This window comes from Corvus kubaryi, unplaced genomic scaffold, assembly GCF_017639235.1.
Source record: "Corvus kubaryi isolate FWS band 111438036 unplaced genomic scaffold, C.kubaryi_AGA036_p1.0 37341, whole genome shotgun sequence".
NCBI classification, from domain to species: domain Eukaryota; kingdom Metazoa; phylum Chordata; class Aves; order Passeriformes; family Corvidae; genus Corvus; species Corvus kubaryi.
Window position 1 is genome coordinate 6,426,557 of NW_024581112.1, and position 19,670 is coordinate 6,446,226.

At 46.1% G+C, this 19,670-nt stretch overlaps 1 protein-coding gene across 1 annotated transcript in view; it reads right to left on the bottom strand.

Moving 5' to 3' along the window:
• The window catches only part of TMEM39A (transmembrane protein 39A), a 20,985-nt gene extending 6,596 nt beyond the window's left edge, over positions 1 to 14,389 (bottom strand). The window contains exons 1-4 of the mRNA XM_042031762.1: positions 14,074 to 14,389; positions 3,649 to 3,842; positions 1,884 to 2,106; positions 452 to 535 (exon numbers count right to left, since the gene is read on the bottom strand). Of these exons, the coding sequence (XP_041887696.1) occupies positions 452 to 535; positions 1,884 to 2,106; positions 3,649 to 3,761 (420 nt within the window). The 5' untranslated portion in view covers positions 3,762 to 3,842; positions 14,074 to 14,389. The remainder of the gene's footprint in view (positions 1 to 451; positions 536 to 1,883; positions 2,107 to 3,648; positions 3,843 to 14,073) is intronic.
• Positions 14,390 to 19,670: the final 5,281 nt, after the last annotated feature.

The window sequence follows — 19,670 nt, forward strand, 5'->3', positions numbered from 1 at the left end:
ATCTGTGGTAGAATGACCAGAGTCTGAGTTGCTGAGTAACCAGGACTGGAAAAGCAGTTCGACCAGTATTCCTGATTCACTTTGGTGTAGTCAGACATCCTCCTCCTGATCTTTCCCCCTGATCTCCTGTTCATTCTTGGCCAACCTCCCTATTTGCTTTCTGGTACCCACGAGATAGTGGGGTACAGTGCTGTACCTGCAGAGTAAATAAGCAAGTGGGACCATTTCATCTCCTCTTAAGATGTAGAGGCAACAGAGCTACCCAATACTGCAGGACATGACTGGTCTCAAGGAGAAAACTCCAAGGCAGAAAGGCATCCCCAGAAACTTAGTCCTTCATACCCAGACTTTTCTGAGGGCAGAAACCCTCCAACGTGCAGAATTTTCTTAGGCCATGGATGACCATCTGCAGCAGTTCTACAGGCGGGAGAGGGAACAGTGGGAATGTTACCTCAGAGATAAGGGCCCACACCAGCCTCCGTGCCAGCATCACTGTGATGAACGCCGCCAGGTGGTAGTCAATGAGGTGAAAATTCTGAAGGAGGAAAGAAAAAAGGTCTTCACCAGGAAAGGGGACTCTGAAACCACCCAGATGTGGTGAGACTAGAAAGCTGGCTGCTGGAGAGTACATTAGGACTGTTAGGACCTCATGTAAACATTCCCCAAATCTCTCTATTAGGGATGAGGGAAAAGGGATTACATTAGTAACATGGCTATGTCTCCAGAAGCAAGATCTCCTCCATAGGGAGATTCCTTCCCATGGAGAGGTTTCCACAGAAAACAAAACAAACCCACCATTCAGGCAGGTATTTTTGGGGTCAAAGGGACATCTAAAACCAGAATCCTACTATGGAGAACAGGTTGCAGGTTTTCCACAGAAAAGCCCCTGAGCAACCAGAGGAAGGGCAGCCAAATGGAGCCCAGAGTGAGCACACCAGCTCACTTTCCCTTTTGGTCTCAAAAATGGTCTGTAGCAACCAGTGCTTCCTGATGAAACCAAGCGGATCCGAGAAACCTCATCTTCATTGGCCATGAAGTTCTCTGGCTGCATCAAGTTAGATACAGTTCTTACACTTTTTCAGTTATCAAATATAGTCTGGCCAGGAGAGTTAGCAGACTTCAAATACTGCTGTTCAGTACTTCAAGGACATTTTGGGTAAAAAAGAATGCTTGAGTTGTGATGGGAATAAACAAATGACTGTTAAATCCTGCCGGGTAGGGAGCCTCAAACAGAATGATTTTACTTCTAAGCCAGCTGTGTCCAGCACAGCAGAGCTGAGCAGGAGGCTGGTGACTGGAACACCAGCACCACCTGTCGGTACAGGTAACTGAGGGACCACCTCGTGCTTCCAAGTAGCCGTAAGGACACGGTTCCAGCTGCACAGGCTGGCTTTGCTCATGTGAGGCTTGCTGGCTTACAGGCAGCTTATTGGGACAGCAAGAACACTGAAACCGAGGAGGGTGAGAGCTTTACGTGAGCTGAGGATCTTACCCCCTGCCCAACTCTGCTGCTGCTCTGCTGTGGGATCCTAACAAAAATCTGCACATCTTCCTTCTCTCAGGGTCTGTTGTTTCGACTGGGAAGGGGCACTCACAGACAGCTCCTGGAGTCTCAACTCTGGGTCAAAACCTAGGGGCTAGCTAGGCCATGCAAATATCTGCAAATTTCCCCTGAAGGAGTCCTGCTGACTCCCCTCTCTCACCTGCCATGTATTTTCTCCCCTGTAAAATGGGGAATGACATGGCCCTGCCTGATGGGAGTGCACGTGAACTCTCATTCACTCCCTTAATGTCAAATGCTTGGTGATTCCTGGACTGAAGAAGCATGAAAAGAAGCTGTGTCATGAAAAAGCCCAAGTGATGGCACTTGCTGGGGAACTCACCAGTGAGGTGCAGGAAGCAGGGTGGTTGTATGGGTACCACCAGACAGTCTTGTAGATGTTGATGTACTGAATGAAGAGGGCTACCAGAAGGTAGATGAAGAACAGGAATTCAAAGAGAAGACTCCCATCCAATGGCAGTTCAGGGATCCGGCAGTGACGCACAGGCTCCGGAGTAATCAGTGCTGTGATCGGAGGCGCTGAGAGGCTGATGGCACTACCATTCCTGAAGCAGATAGATCTCACTTACTTGGTGAACATTCTACAACAGCTCTGACATTTTCCAGGACAGAGAGTGCCTGAGGTTGTAAATTTGAGACTGGGCATTGCTAGGGCAGAGGTGACAGCAGTCTTGCATTCATATTTCTGACATGAGGCTGGTGGTGAGCATCATCTTAGCTCAAACAAAACCCTTATCCAGAATTTTCTCTGAGCAACAGCTTGATCTGTCAGAACTGCTGCGACATGCCCAGCAGTATTTCAGTAAACTTGCACGCTGAGGAGCAGAGGTACAGAGCAAAAATCATTAAGGACTCTGTGCTACACCAAACACATAATATTGGCTCCTTCCACCCATCACCACTACAGTAGCACCCAGCCTCCTTCTCTAGCATGGCGAAGTGCCCATTGTCTTTCTGTTCATGTCCTGTTCTGTTTTCTTTTTAAAAGAAGAGTAACTAAAAATGGAATGGAGTAGTTCAGCCACTTCCTAGAGGCAAACCTCTCAAGTGTTCTCACACTTCCTTCTTTCCTAGCTTTTCAGAGGAGGCTAGGACCTCCAACTAAAAGCTCTGGCATACTGAACTGACGGAGGAAGTTCAGACATAACTATGCTGTGTCTGACTGAAACCAGATAAGCAACGCTCTCCCAGGACCCTGGGGCCCTGACTCCACAGTCTCAACAGTCACTTGCTCCTCAAGAATGTCAAACTGTGTTATCTGTCTCTCTGCCCCAGAGAAGTCTGTAAAGGCCAAAGCAAAACGGCTTGGATTGCTCTACTCTGCAAGAATGAACCTATTCTAGGGCCCCAGCATGCACCAAATAACTTCTCTAGTCTGCCAACTTTTCTATGGAAGGAAGTAATGCTGGGCCCTTTCAGTTTTCATACCAAATGTGGTGATCTCAATGTCACTGTGTGTTCCTGTTTCAGCCCCCAACTTCCCCAGAAAATGGAGGTCATCTTTCCAACTATGAGAATTAGTTTCATCTGCAACCAGCAGGTCTAAAACAGAATATGGGCATCCTCCTGCCCTGCCTATTATGCAGGAGGAGGAGTCACAGCTGTGCTCTGACGTGTCACACTAATTCCCCAGGGCAGTGAGGGCAAGTGAGCGAGACAAGGACCCATCATTTGCTAGGACTCACTGCTCTGGGAACTGCTGCAGGAAAGACAAATGGAGCACTGTGTGATTTCCACCCCTGGCTGTCGTGACCACAGTGAGTGGTGAAGGAGGGCTGAGGCCACTTCCACAGTTCCCTCCATGGGGCTGGTTTTAATGCGTAAGTCAAAAGAGGGGCTGCAGAGAGAAGCATGTACCACAGCAGAGCAGAGAAGAGAAGCTGGAAGAGGTTTGTCACACAGGACTTGTTCCCTCTTGGGTGAGCCATCTCCTAATGCCACAGCGGAAGGCTCAAGGTTCCCATTTCCCAATCCCTCACTTTCACCACCAAGCCACACTCCTGCCAGGGTTCAGGGTGGATCAAGGCTCCTGGCTTTCAGCGCTGTCCCAGGCATAGGTGCCTCAACAACCCTCCCTTTGTCCTCACCTGTTCCTCAAACCAGTACCGTTTCCACAGCTCCCACCGACCAGAGTCTGGAGAGAAGGCAAAGCTGAACGGCTTAGCTGCTGCCGGCTGGGTCCCCTCCTTCCACCGGGCATGACCAGGAACCAGTCCACTGCCAGTGCCTCCAGCAGGCTGTGCCCCAACACCCAGACAACGATCCAAAAGCCTTCCCAAGTCTGCAAAGGAGGCAGAAACATCACTTAAGCTTTAAACTGCTGGTCACCCAGTTCACACTCCAGCCAAGCAAATTCATGCAGAGGGAAGTCACTCTCATACACTCAGAGCCCTGTGGGACACTCACCACCACTCTAAAACACTGTGCCACTTCAATGGCAGCAGGTCTGCTTGCACACTCAGGATGAACACCACTGACACTGCGTCTCTAAAAAGGGGCTGCTTATAACAGCCATCAGTGACTGATAGCACTTACTGCTGGCTGGAAAGCACCACTGAGCATCTCCAGAGCTGGAGACGACACAAACGGGCTTTATTTCAAAAGCAAGCCTGGGAAGAGCCCTCTCCATGTTGTGGTGGAGCTACTAGAGCTCCACAGGTCTTTTTAGCCACCCAGCACATTACTTGCCCGGCTCTTGATGCTGGTAGGTAATTTGGACACCCTCTGGCAGAGCTCTGAACTGACAGACAGGTGTCCACGAAGGGAACTGCATGGTTCAGCTCCTTCTGTGCTAAGAATGCCCAACTGACACCAAGGTAATACATCCGTTTAAAAGTGGGTTTAGTTAGCAGAGAAGTGCAGCAGGACATACATGTATGCATGTACTTCAAATGCTCATATAGGCAATCACATAACCCAGCCCTCAAAAGAAAAATAATTCAGAAGTAAGCTTGTACATGTTTATTTAATCTATTTATTTTTAATGACACATTTAAATCTATCAATTCCTTAAACTGAACTAGTATGAGAGAGGCTGGGCAACTCTGAATAGCAGAAACAATGGTGGAGTTTCTGGCACAGACTTTATCACTTCCCATACAATTTTTCTTCTATTTCACTGGTCTCCCACACGACACTGCAAGGATTTTGGCAGTCAGGAAAGTTTCCAATGGAAACACACAGCAGACATAAGGCAGTGAAGGACTGAACTGGCGTGCATGTGTGCTGTACAGGAAAAGACACTGAGTGAGCATCTCAGTACAAGGACTTTGGTGTGTCTGTGTGCCTGGAGTCTAAATCAGCTGCCCTTTTGGAAAAATATCATAGCCAGAACCAGTCCAGGGGCCAAAAAAGCACACCCACCTTCTGGGAAACTCTAGATGTAGCTTTGAAATATACAGATGGAACCTAAGGTCTATTTATAATTCAGTCATCACCTCCTTTAAAATCCTGAGAAATCACAGCTGGCAGAAATGCCAGAAGTTTTTTCAGTGAGTCACAGTACTGTCACCATAAACACAGTGTGCAGGAGTACTTCTCTAAAAAACTCCCTCAAAGAATTGCCCTTTGTATTAAAATTTCCCATCCTTCATCTCTACTCCAATAAACAATTGTCATGGTTGAAACCAGGATACCAATTCTCAAACTTTCAACAAAAACCAATGTTTCAAAAGATGAATGCTTTCCACATACCCACATGAAAGTCACTTGGAAAAACCAAACCAAACCCAAAGAAAACCACACCAAAAAACAGAGATCCTGAAGAGAGAGAGAAAAAAATGAAAAACGAGATGTGAAAATGCATGAAAGGCGAGCAAACATTGGAGAATTTTGGTTTTGAGGTAAATAATGTGTTTTGGCAGACTTTAAAACTCTCATATCTCCAATAACAACACAACAGAGATTGAAGCCTTCCTTACCTTTCTAGTCAAGACTTAAAGCTTTCAGACAATTTTCCCTAGGTTGTTCTAGAGTTTTATTTGGGAATATTTGTATTTCAGGAATTAAATATAAACAAGAAAATTCTCCTGCATGTGCAAGATGAGCAGGGGCAGCAATAAACAATGCAGAATGCACTTAGGGCATTCAGACACTTTTGATAAGCAGCTGAAGTGAAGGAAAAAAAAGAGAAAAACCTCTAAAAAAGAACAGACTTGAAAGCCATTTTAAGCCAAATTTAGCTACCACATGGCCTGTGGTAGCTGAAACAATTGGTCTGATTCGACCTACAGGATATTTATGATAATGGATGCAATATGTTGGTGGTCTAATTAGTGCTATTAACAGTGGAAGGTATTTTATACCACATTCAATAATTCATGTAAATAATTTAACAGGTCTCATTAGTATCACCCCATTAGTATGCCTCACACGCTCGCCAATACAGACACTTGGACACGAAGTAATGGCAATTCCAGCCCCTGGCTTTGCAAACCAGTAAAATGCAGGTTTCTACCAGTAAAAACAACTGCGCATGGAAAGAAGCCATCCTTAACATCAGTGCACATATTTTAAATGCACTTGAATAAGCCCTTTCACAGTGATTCATGAACATATAGACTGGGCAGTTCCTCAAGCCAAGCTTTAAATAACTTTACTTTACTGGAGTTAGATCAAATTAGGTAGGTGTTTGTTGGAGCAAAATCTGCCTAAGAACCATTCCTTTTTTGTTTGCTTTTATTTTGTAAAACTAGCCACACAAAACTGAAGCTCCACAGATAAAGCTAAACAAAGCAGTGAGATTACAGATCAGATTGACTCTAAGCCTGCTTTTTTTGGCCTTGAACCAACCAACAGGCCTCCTTTTTGAGGAGAAAGACATGGGGAAAAGCCTTTTTATAGCTTCCAATTAATAAACAAAGGCATGACTCTACTTTGAAAAATATGTGAGTAAGAAAAAAAGGTGTCCATAACCCCTTACTCCAACAGATAATATGCCAGTCATATAAAGTATTAATGAAGAGTCCACCCTGCTCCCTTCTCTGTTTGCATTCCCCACCCCATCAATGATCTTATTTTATAGAGTCATGCAGAAAAAGTGACTAATGAAAGATAAAAGCTTTTCCTGACAAGACTCTTTAGTCCATTAATGTGACTCCACACTGTTCTTTCCAGTTCACCTACAATTTCCCTCAAACACGAGTCACATCCTTGTAGTCCCTTCATCCTCAAATCCTCAGAACGGATACTACCTAGCCTCCAAGATCTCCTCTCTGAGGCAGGTGTGGGCATCATAAAAACACACAGGCAGGATCTGGAGCCCAGCTACAGAACAGCAGTGGTCCTGCCCAGGCACAGGGAATGGATGTGGGTATGGACAGCTCTTGGGTCCTAGGACAGACCATGCTTCAAGACAGAGACAAAACCTTCATTTGTGACACAGTTAGAAGAAAATCCAGAAACAGAAGGCATCAGACGTTTTGATTTCCAGTTCCCGTTTTTAGGACGACAGAAAGCACTTTGTAGGTTTTTTTTCTGTGCAACAATATCCCTCCTGCCCATCAGCTCCCCAGCTATCCTGATGAGGCGGGATCAAGGCAGGCAAGAACCACAGCTGTGTGCAAGACTTTACTGATAACAAGCTAGGCAGATGAATTATTCACCAGTTCAGAGGTGAAGCAGTGTGCAGCCCTGTCCTGCTCCCCAAGGACCATCACTCAGAATCCTACATCAGCAGCTGCCCAAACAGCTCTTGCAAGGGGCAGATCAGGAGAGAGTCAGTGACTCATCAGAATGGAAAGTGTGCCTGGTTCCCCATCTCTTTGCTGGAAATGCTACAAAGCACAGTCAGTTATTTTGATGGCGTTAATGTTTTGTAATTGGAGAAAACTCCAAGCCTCTTCAGTCCTCCCAGGAAGTTTGCTGCACTGAGGCAGGAGAACTCTCAGAGGCTGGAAAAATTCAAGTGGCTCTCCTTGGCTCCACAAGTCCTACAACCCGTTCCTTGCAAGAGCAGAAAGGGAAATGTGACCATCCTCACTTGCAGTAATGTGGTTCCAGAAGACCACAGGTCTCTCACTGCAACTCTCCATCTCGATTAAAGCAGCCCTCTTCCTGCTGAGGAAGCATGTGACAGCTGGGGGTGAAGCAACACGTGGCCTCTGTGGTGAGGGACTCTGCCTGCTTCTTCAGCAACACAGACACTCCCAGCAAGGCTTTCCATTCAGGGTGTCCGTGCGTTATGGAAACACACCTGCCACGTGTGCAGTGCTCCCTCGCAGGGAAGCGCAGGCAGCCACCCCCACGACAGGGCTGCAGAGCACTGACACAAAGCACGACTCATTTCTGAAACTGAAAATGCTCTCTTGGTTGCTAAAATCCTCAATTCAACTCACTGCAGCTGGTCAGCCTAACCCTAAACTTGCAGTTGTCCAGCAATTCTAATAAAATCTTTGTAAATTATCAGACAAGTTTTCTTTTGAACTTTGAACTTTGAGAGTCCTAGTTACTCTAGGTTGTTTTTACTTCCTTTTAGTGTGAATCTTTTATTTATTTATTTAAATTTAAATTAAAAAACAACCAAAGCAAAACCCCATTTTGACAGCTGGAAAAACACAAAGCCTAGTAATCATCCAAAAAAACACCAAAAAGAAAAAAAATCACCAGAGAACAGAGGAACAGCGATGGCTGCACCCAAGCTTTGGTCACAAGGCCACCATGTCAGCACCTTCACATCTGCCACACCAAAAGCCAAAAAGATGCAAAACTTCTGTGAAAGCCCCATCTTGGTCTGGGAATAAAATAAGCATTTGGTCTTTGAGAGGGAGGAAACAACCGACAGGTTATCAGATGGAAAGCTAAATATTTGGCTTGCACAGAGCTGCCCCAGTGCTAAGTCAACACAACCTTTCAACTCTGACTGGATCCAAAGGCACACACCCGCCACCTGGCCCAGAGCTGGGAGGCAAAACCGGTTAGGAGGGAGGTCTCCAAGTCAGCACATTTTCCAAGTCCTCATGCCAAACAGAGCGATGGATTAAGAGGGTGATTTGGCACAGAGAGAGACAGAAACACCCCCTGAAGTGCAGCCCAGACTCCATCAAACAGGACAGCTGGGTGAGGAATCACCAATGTTAGGTGGTGCACCAGTAAGACCAATTTTTGCTGAGTGACTAAGAACCAAGAACGTCCTCTGTTCTAAAACCATCTCCAGGTCAGCGTAGGCTTTTCTGATACAGCACAACTCTGGCTGAAGAGGCTCCATCTATCAGTCCTCTACACAGATGCCAAAACCAAAGGGTCAAAGTAGCAAGATGAAGGCAAGAATTAACAAATGGCATATATACTGTATAACTTCATTCAAGTGTTTTCAGCAAGAAAGACTAGATCTAAGCAGAAAAGTAAGTGGGAAAAATAAGAGTTTTAGCTAAAAACAAGGCGAAGGCAGTGCCTGCCATTTGTAGCTGCCACAGTACTTCAAATACCCACAATACAAAAATGGGAACAGGAAAGAAAGGTTTTTCAGGAAAAGCCTCTCAAAGTGCAGTAAGCTCAGTCAGCTCATTTTGCGGACATGCTTAAGGATAGGACATAGATTTAAGTTCTGAATACTCTAGACAAACAAAATTATTCAAGATACTGAAAAAGCCTTTTTTAAAAAACAGGTAAATCCTACACATTCCCTAAAAATCCCCTCAAAGACCTTACTTTAGGGGGTACAAAGAAGAAATTTCCAGAGGTATGCAGGCAATAGTGTCCTCTTCAGAACACAGGCGAGTTCAAATTTTTGTGAATTGGAGGAAAGTTGAGACACACACTAAGTGCTCTAAACAAACCTCTGGCAAGTACAGGAACAAAGCCATAACTCCTGGTGTAATAAAATAGTATTACCTTATATTACCATATAATTACCTTGTGCAACTAACTGCTGCAGGAGGTCAAGGCAAACATCTTAGGAAGACTTTAATGAATGACTGCAATAATTTTATGAATGAAGACAAGCGAATTTATACTCCAAAAGAAAGGGGAAAAAAACCGAAACAAACCCACAACACAAGACCCTCAAGGCTCAGCAGCTCCAAGTGGCCAATAACACTCCTCACCAAGCCAACAAGTATTACACAGCTAGCAAGACATTAACATTTTCTTTGGCTTCTTCTGATGTATACAGCAACGCTCACAGCCAAATACTGATCTGGAAATAAAGAAAGCATTGGCTCATTCTCATGTGAGAACAAGACAGAATTGCAAAGTTGAGCTTTTCCAGCAGCAGAGGGAAATGCAGGCCTGACCAGTTGGGTCACAGTCTATTTTGGTCCTACAGTTCCCATGCTTCTGAATTGTGTGGGGAAAGGGACAGCAAGCCCAGCCTCATCCAGAGTGAGAGGCCCAAACTAAAGAGCTGGAAGGAATTACTGAGCCAGACAGACAGTTCTCTGAGTATTTAACAACACTAAAGTTTTAAACTCCAACCCCACATTACTGATAAAAACTGAAGTTCTGTTTAGAAGGGGACTAGTTGGGAAGTATTGCTAGCTCACAAGGGCAGTGCTTCAGCAGACACAACACAGGCAAAGCTATCAAAGCTGGCCGTTAATACAATTTGTCAATGCATCCTCACTCCTAAGTACATCTTGCACCAAAGCTCTTCAGTAAACATTATGCACAGCCACAGCTCTGCTAAAACTCAGCTACAGATCACTCTCCCTTATACCATGCTATGTGCAGTAAGTGGGAAAGGCGGGGCATTTTAGGTATGGCCACTGAAATGATTTTTTTCTAAGATATCAAACCAAATGCACAACAAAACAGATCACTACTGAGGAAGAAAAAGAAGAAAAAAAATAGAAGATGCTCATGCTTTAAGAGCCCATCTTAAAATTTTCCATCAAGCAAGCCACCAAAATATGCATTCTCCTCCCAACCTTGAACACAAACCCACAGTCTAATGGTCTGAGCACAGGCCAGGACGTCTTTTGCTTTTTAATCTTTCCTCTTCAACTGACTTCCAGGGAACTTGTTTTACCAATACAGACCTCCGTTTCCTTATCCAAAACAAGATAAACTGTTCAGAGAGTATTTCTCCTCCCAAGGGTCTCTGTATGTAGTAGTGAATATTTTTTACATTATTATTTTAGCACTTTAGACAAGCTTTTTTTAAAACAAACAGAAGCAGCCTTCCTGCTGGTTTTGTTCCTCTGCCAATCCCTATGTTTAATTTAATGGAGATCAGCCATGATGACAAATCGTGGGGAGTCACTAGGATTTTTCTATTTTGTCCTCAAATAGCTAAAAATAAGGCAGGCATCTGCCATCTGTAGCAATGAGCTTGAAGGCATGAAGTAGAATACAAGTGAAAAACCACTTCACTTCCTTGAGCCTTGCACAAAGTCATCACACTGGCATTCACAGCGGAAAGCATCAGTGAGACAACACTTTGCACATCCCTGCCACTGCGGAAAAGCAACAATATTGCAGGGAATTCTAAACAAATTGTAATTTGCATAAATCATAAATTTGATTTAAAATATAAACCATGTATGAAAATGCATGGACTCTCCTCTATTTGCCACTTAAACAACAGGTTCAGGGGATATAAAAATTCCCCACAAAACAGTAAGTCTTCAATTCAAACTCCATGACTTTGGTAGGCAGCACTCAACTTCATACGACTGTTTACAGAGCAATTAATCCAGCAGACTGGGAAAATGCATGAGGATACATTAATCTCTTGTATAATTAATTATACGGAGACTAATCCAGCTCTCTGAATCTGCATCCACGCTCCCTTATATGTATTTCTGAGCCGCAGATGTCTACTGATAATTTTGCTTTAAACCAACAATTCCAAACCCCCCAGTACATAGGGATTCCACTGCACCCTGTCTCCCTGATGAGGTTGCATAATACCCACTTCTCATCAGAAGTCTCATTTTCACTTGCAATACCCAAAAAAAGTCAAGAAAAGGTTGGAAATAACTCACCAATGACAACAGTCCCCAAAGAATGGCATGAAATCTTCCAGGGAAGTTTGTGAAAGCTAATGAGCTATTTTCCCAAGTCACACAGCTACTAGAGATTTACCTCTGATTTTAAAAATCCACATAGCTAACAGCTATGCCACTTACCTAGCTCTGGTAGGGTTAGAAATAAATGGACTAAAGCTCCAATTTTAACTGCCAGAAAAAAAACTTCTTCCAGGATTTCGTGATTCTGAGACAGAGGGAAAGCACTAAGGCTGAGGAGCAGGATGGTCTCAGAATCACTACTGTCTTGTTGCTTTCCACCACATCCATCTTTAGGAACTGTAACTCTGCTGAGGAGCACTGAGTGGCCCAACTGGTTTCTGAACTGAATGCTCATGGAAACTGGAGGCCACCTTAACAAACATGTCTAGTACATATGCTCTTGGCTGTATTCTCACACGTCCAGATGTGGTGTCTACAGACAGAAAGAAAGTGTTAAGTTTTATGACAACCAGGCTTGAGTCAATCTGCATTACATACCTTTTCAGAGAAAGATTTGTGTTCAGTGCTACTCAGTTTCAAAATCAGCAGAAAGGTGTGGGGCTTCCCCTATAAAATACTACATGCATAATTTAATTTAATTTTTAATTTTTAAATCTAAAATTTCAGGACAAAAAGTAGTGTCTGAAGAATGCACAGATTAAAAAAGTGATTAGACCTGTCTGCTTTTGAGTACTACATAACAGTCCACCTATATTGGCAATGTTGCATCAGCACAATTATTGCTATTACAGGCAGGCTCGTAAGATGAGAATAGCTTTATTTCCTTAGCTACCACAGAATTTACTGTGGTAAATGCCATTAGTGTCTCTGAAAGACAAATATTTCAGCAAGATGCTAATCTGTATATTGCAGGAAGTTTTTATAAGAATTTCTCTTCTTACAAGCAGAATAGAAACATGCTCTGCAAAGTAGGAAGCAAAATGTTTTATCCCCATTTTACAATCAGAAAGACTAAATATAAAAGTAAGAAAAAAAAGGACTGAATTTCCTAAATTATTAAAGATTTTGAATGCTCAGATTGAGGCAGTATGGACACCTCTATCAGTAAGAATGTGGACACCCAGAGCTTCTGGAAGTCAGGTCTCAAATGCCTGCAAGTCACAACGTCTGGAAAGAGACAGCCAGGAATGAGCTGTACAGGAGGCACGCAGGTGTTCTGTGGTCTTGAGTTCAGGAGTACATGCTGAGCACAGGTCACTGTGTCAGTGATATCACCTGAGCTTCTCTGTTGTACCAAATAAATCAGACCTGGAAAACATTCCCAGATGATGTGCTGGTTTGTACAGCAAAACCTGAGGCAAAGATGCTCAAGAACAGAAACAAGGAGTTAGGTGCATCTATACTTGAAGAACTTCTTCCAGTCAGGTAAGGGACAACAAGGAGCAGGTGAAGTTTCAGCCCAACCCCCAGAGGGGTCAGCATTTCCTGGCTACCACTTAAGCACCAGTGAGTCCAGATTTTACTAGCAGACTATCATCCAAGCACCTTGACTGAAGGAGCCTGCACTCCAAGAGGTGCAGCTGGAAGGAGAAATGAGTGTCAGAAACAGCCCAACAGCAGGAGTGCCTGGAGGTGAGCCATGGAGCAGACTGGGGGTTAAAAAGGGCTGATGTTCTCTGCCTTCAGCATCCTGTGAAACTGAAGCTGAGCCATTCCAGTCCCATGCCTCTACTGCTGCATCCCTCTCCCAGAAAATCTCTTCTGGTCACAGTGAGTTAACAGACAGAAGGGATGGTTACAGAAGGGATGCCTTGTCTCCAAAAATTTCGTAACTCACCCCTTTGTAACACAGACATCTCATTTCTTCACTAACAGTTGTAACAGACGACAGGGACACGAGGGGCCCCTTACTCGCAATGGAAAGCATGCATGAGAGCAATCAGAGATCGCAAACAAAGCTGCCTCTGTTTCTGCTGTACGTTCACATGTTAAAATGATGCTGGAGTAGCGAAGGAGTTGCCTCATGTAATAGGAAAAATCATGGGCCCAACTGCTACCCTATATAAGGGAGCATGATTGATACACTGTTTTCTCTGTGGTACAAAAAAGAACAGCGACAGAAACGTGCACCCACATCCATTCTGGAAACGATACCTTATGGCGGGTTGGATTTGCCTGGCCTTACAGAAGATTGCCTCAGCTCTTCATCTTCCACGGGACAGTGCCCTTGCAGGACTGGTTACGTAGGGACAGCGCTTTAAAAGCCTCCAGCACACCTTCCCGTGACCCCAGCCCAACTTCCCCGCGCTTAATCCTCAACCCTTCTACCACAGAGCACCCGGCTCCCAGCACCGTGCGTGGACCTCCTGCTTTAACCCGGACACAGGACGAAATGTCTGAAAGGAGAAGCCCGGGACCAAGTGCCGTAACGTACCAGAAGGACGGAACAAACCCGGCACAAGCGTCCCCACCACTCACTCCCACTCACACACACACACGAAGCTCCGGAGGGCGGCTGAGGCGGTCCCTGCCCGCCGCCCGCCTGAGCCGCCGTGGCTTTCCCGGCGCGGCGCTGCCCGCGGGAGCGGCGGGGCCGGTACTCACACATCCAAGCGCGGGCGGAGGCGCGGCTCGGACATCAGCCGGCAGCGGGGTCCCCTCCGGCGGCAGCGGCCCGGCGGCGAGCCCCGGCCCCGCAACCCCCGGACCGCCCGGGGGCAACGAGGCTGCGGCGGCGGCGGTGGGAGCCCCGTGGAGTGTCCCTCCTCCCGCCGGGCAGACCCACCTCGCCGCTGCCCCGCGGCGGGGCAGGAGCAGCGGGAGGGAAAGGAGGGGAAGAGGACGCAGGCGGGCGGGTCCGGCCTCGGCGCCCCGGCGCGGCCCTGCACAGTGCCGGCTGCCCGGGAGACGTGGCAGTGAGGGCTGATGCTCTCATCACACGGCGACAGCGGCGGCCCCCGGCGGCCGCGGCCGGCCCAGGGAGGGCAGGAGCCGCGGGGCGGGGCGGCGGCCGCGCCGCGCCGCCATCTTGGTGGTGGCAGCGAGAGCTCTGGCGCTGCCGTCGGCCTGGCCTCGCTGCTGGGGCTCCTCAGGCAGGCGCTCCGTCTCGTGTGCTGCGGAATCACAGGTTCAAATAGACACCGAGAGCTCCACACCGAATTACGCAATCAGGTTGGCAAAGACCTCTGAGATCATGGAGTCCAACCTATGTGCGATCACCGCCTTGTCAAATAAACCATGGCACTGAGTGCCACGTCCAGTCCTTCCTTAAACACCTTCAGGGACTGTGACTCCACCACCTCCCTGGACAGCCCATTCCAATGTCTAATCATCCTTTTAGTCGGAGAAATTCCTCCTAATGTCCAATCCAAACCTCCTCTGGCACAGTTTAAGACTGTGTCCTCTTGTCCTGTTGCTTGTTGCCTGGGAGAAGAGACCAATCCCCACCTTGCTACAGCCTCCTTTCAGATGGTTGAGAGAGTATTAAGGTGCTCCCTGAGCTTCTCTTCTCCAAGCTAAACCCCAGCTCCCTTAGCTGCTCCGCATCAGACCTGTGCTCCAGACCCCTCACCAGCTCCATTGCTTTTTTCTGGACTTGCTCCAGCATCTCAATGTTTTTCTTGCTTTCTTATAGTGAGGGGTCCAGAACTGGACACGGGACTTGACATGTGGCCATGTCTTGCATCATGAGATTCCATTAAAAACAAAATCATAAAATCGTAATGAACTGGTTCATTATAGCCAGCACATCTATTTATCCCATGGCTGGACATCAGCAGCTGGAAAGCCTTGCTGCCATTGCCACCCTCAGTCGACGTGGAAAAGGCTCGTGTTCCCCTTTGAAACCAGCACAGACTCCACCTCTTATTTTATATAGTTTACATCATGCCAGCTCCCACACTTTCAAATGTCCCATCATCCTTCCTGTCTTCTGCTGTATACACACAGCTGTCATTCCATAAGTCCATCTCCATGAAATCTCAGCTGAGTTTGTTTTGTCCATGACCTTGAGTTGCATTTGCCATAACAGTCTTTTGGGGCAGAGAAGATGGTGTGTGTTGTTGGACTGTTGCATGGTGAAGCCAGTTCTGATTACATCACCACTGCACTTGTCCAGATTCATCAAAGTTCATTCTTTATTAATGTGGTAATCAAAAGGGAGTTGGGTTCAGATCCCCAAATCCGGAGTTGGTGGAGACGGGTGCTGCAAAGTACTCAGTGCACTGATGAGCATATCACCACCATATAAGTGATAACACACAGTCTTATATAGCAATTACATCAAACAGTTTAATTAATTGTAATTCCCACCCCAAATCAAATCCTCTTGAGGCACACACCAGACTTCCCCACCCTTCCATGTTACCCATCAAGTGCACCCAAGTCCTTGAGCAAAAGCAATCCCATGGATTGGTTTTGCTTTTGCCTGAGGCAGGAATAACCCAGACTTTTTTTCCCCAGCATATTTTTTATGTGCACTACTGGGAATATGCCTAGTTCTCCAGTATGTAAAAGTTTTGATTGAGCAGTGCCAGCCTGACTGACAGATTCGCTGGCGCTGACTAACCAAGTGGCTTTTGCTAAATGTTTGAAGATTCCACCCATTGCTCTCAGTGCAGTCTTTAACTGTTCATTGCACTGCTGGATTTTCCCCTGGAGGCTGGTGTGCCATAGGGGCTGTTATATCCACTCAATACTATGTTTTTCGCCCAGTTGTCTACAAGGTTGTTTTGGAAATGAGTCCCATTGTGTGACTCAGTTGCTTCTGGCCTACCAGGTCCCCACAAGACTTGCTTTTCAAGGCCCAGGATAGTTTTCTGGGTGGTGCTATGGGGCCCAGAATATGTTTCCAGTCCTCCAGTGAGCCCATGGTGGATTTGTGGCAGTGTGATATATTCAATCTGCCAGGCCTTCTTATATTTCAGCCAGCGTCCTTCTTACTAGAGAGCCTTTAACCACTTGACTTGCTTAATTTCAGCATGCTTCCCTTTCATGGATAACCTATGTGACAGTGTCCATGGTCAAATCTACCCCTCAATCATGAGCCCATCTATAGTTGCATTGCTTTCTTGATGGCCTGAGGTATTATGGGCCCACGGGGCTATAAATAATTCACCTTTATGGCCAATCCAGATCCACCTGAGCCACCTACTGGTTGTTTGGATGTTCTGCAGTGGCCCGACTCGGGCACACGAGCATTTTACGTGATGCACCTTCACAACCAGGTTCTCCACCCAGGCAGCAATATCCTGTCACAATGCAGCGGCCCAGGTGGGTTAACCTCTGCACTGCTAGCTACTCTGCTTCCATCACTGCAACCACCTCCACAGGGCATTTGCCATCATCCCTGACTCAGTAGAAATGTAAAGTATTGGCCATTTTTCCTCATTCAAAAATGTCTAAAGCCAGCTGGGTGGCTTTCACCTCTGCAAACTGACTGGACTCACCTTCTCCCTCAGCAGTTTCTGCATCTTGTCGTAGGGGACCCGATACAGCTGCCTTCCACCTCCAATGCTTTCCTACAACACATCAGGACCCATCAATAAACAGGCCATATTGCTTCTCACTTTCTGATAATTTGTCACATAGTGCAGCCTCTTCAGCACATCTCACCCCCTCCTCTGATCATATTCTGAAATCTTTACCTTCTGGCCAGTTCATGATCACTTTCAAGATTTCTGGATGCCTGGGGTTTCCTATTCAAGCTCATTGTGTTATCAGTGGTATCCCACTTATTCCACATAGCATCAGGTGTCTGATATGCAGAGGAGACCCTTCCTTTGAACATCCAGTCCAGCAGAGATAACTGGGGTGCCAGAAGGAGCTCTGCTCCAGTACCAATCACTACCAAAGCAGCTCAAACCTCTTCATAAGCCACAGTTATCTCTTTTTCAGCTGGAACGTAGCAGGCCTTAGATCCTCTGGCTCCAAAAGCCATGGGGTTGACCTCAAGTCTCCCATGGTGCTTTCTGCCAGAGGTTCCACATAGGGTCAATCTCTCTGGCTGCAGCACAGCTCACATTTCTAACATCTTGCTCTGCCCAGACTGGCCCAAGGGCTATTGCATGAATTATCTCCTGTTTAGTTTGTTCAAAGGCTTGTTGATGCTCCAGGTCCCATTTGGTACCACTCTTCTGCTGGGTCACTTGATAGAGAGGACTGTAATTTGGAATGGGCATTCTCCAAAAACCCACAGCACCTTAGAAAGCTTGTGTTTCCTTCTTGCTAGATGGTGGAGATGTAGCTGTTGTTTTGTTGATCACACCCACTGGGATCTAATGATGTCCATCTTGCCTGGGTGACATACAGCATCTTTCTTGAAGGGATACTTTTCCTTCATGCCTGACAGAGTGATTTCCAGAGGCTGAGGACTTGTATCCCTTTTCCAATAAGCTTGTCAATTCCCCTTTCCCGAGAGAATGACCCCAGATGCTTGGCTTCCCTACCCTCTAATTCCAGGCTACTAGTCCCACTATCCCAGCATTGAAGCAGCCAGGCGATAATGTGCTCACCTGGGCAATGGATGAAATCTTTTCCCATAATCCATAATTCACTCAGTGATAGGGATCGACTGGTGGTTACCTTCTGTTCTGCTTCTTCCTCCTTTTCTTGTGATGGCCCCACTTTGTCCTCATTTACTAAATGAGTCGACTTTCATGTCCATTTCTTCTTGTCTGTAGGGGCGACTGACACTGGCATGGGTTGGGTCTCTGGTTCAGCTGCGCTGCCTGTCACTGGAGTTGGAGTAGCTGCAGTGCCTAACGCTTTGCCATCAGATCCAGAGACCATCTCATCCCCTTGAGGTACTGAATAGTGTTGAACAGGGATCAGTAGGCATGGGCCAGGCCCCAGCACATCTCAGTGATTTGTGCCTGTCTGGAATTGACAGGATAACAGCATACTTCTCCCAAATATTTATTCTGCACTTGTTCCAGGAGGAAGGTCCAAAACACTGCAGGTTCCTACTGTTCTAGGCACTTGCCACATTCTATCCTACACATCCTGCTACTTGTAACTATCCAAACTCAGGGAATTCTCTTGGTAGTATTCTTAAATAGTCGTTTAACCACAAGCAAGACCTGGAACATATTCAGCATTCCTGGAAAGAGGACCATGATAGTTTCAACATCCCAAGGACATTCAAAATTTTCAAAATCCTCAAACACTACTGTAATTAGTCTGACAGGAAAGGGGAAAGTGTGGAAGGATGTCTCCTCCATAGGTTGTCTCTCGGAGGAGGAAAGACAAAGGGTGTGATTATTGGTAGTTCCCAACAGATGGCTCTCGAAGAACAGAGGTGAGCAATGCTGAGTACACACACCAGATTAGTCTTACAACCAGTAATTCTATCATATCACAAGCCAGCATTACGAAGTACAATGAAATGATAACCTTAGCCCAGACCTCAAAGGCAATAAAGCCAAGACAGGGAACACATGCTGCAAGTAAAGTGCTCCATAATACAGCCCTGAGAACAAGTGCAATGACTCTGAGGGCAAATAAATCGATGTTGTGACCAGTGAATGTTAAACCAATGCAGCAAATGCTTATAATGAATTTGTTTTAACATGCTCGGGTCAGATCTGTCTTTACCTCAACCCTCAGGGCTCCATGTCGAGCGCCAAGAAGGATGTTGACACAGTGTAACACCAGCTGGCAACCAAGTACCACCCAGACTCACCGCCCCACCCACCCCGCAGTGGGATGGGGAGAACTGGAAAAAGGGCAAATCAGTGGGTTGAGATAAGAACAATTAAATAATTGGCATAAAGTAAAACATTAATGCAACTAGTAATAATTGTAATGAAAACAGAGATTACACAAAGAGAGAGAAATAAAACTCAAGATAAGAAAAATCAACAAACCAACAGTCATGCCCAATACAGTTGCTCACCACCCACTGACTGATGCCCAGCCTATCCCCTAGAAGTCGCCAGCAACTCCTGGCCAGCTTCTTCCAGTTTATATACTGAGTGTGACATTCTATGGTATGGAATACCCCTTTGCCCAGCCTGGGTCAGCTGTCCTGGCCATGCTCCCTCCCAGTTTCTTGTGCACCTGCTCCCTGGCAGAGCACGACAAGCTGAAAAATTCTTCACTTAGGGTAAGCAGTACTTAGCAACAACCACAATATCATTGTATAATCAACATTATTCTCATACCAAATTCAAAACACAGCACTGCACTAGCTACTAGGAAGA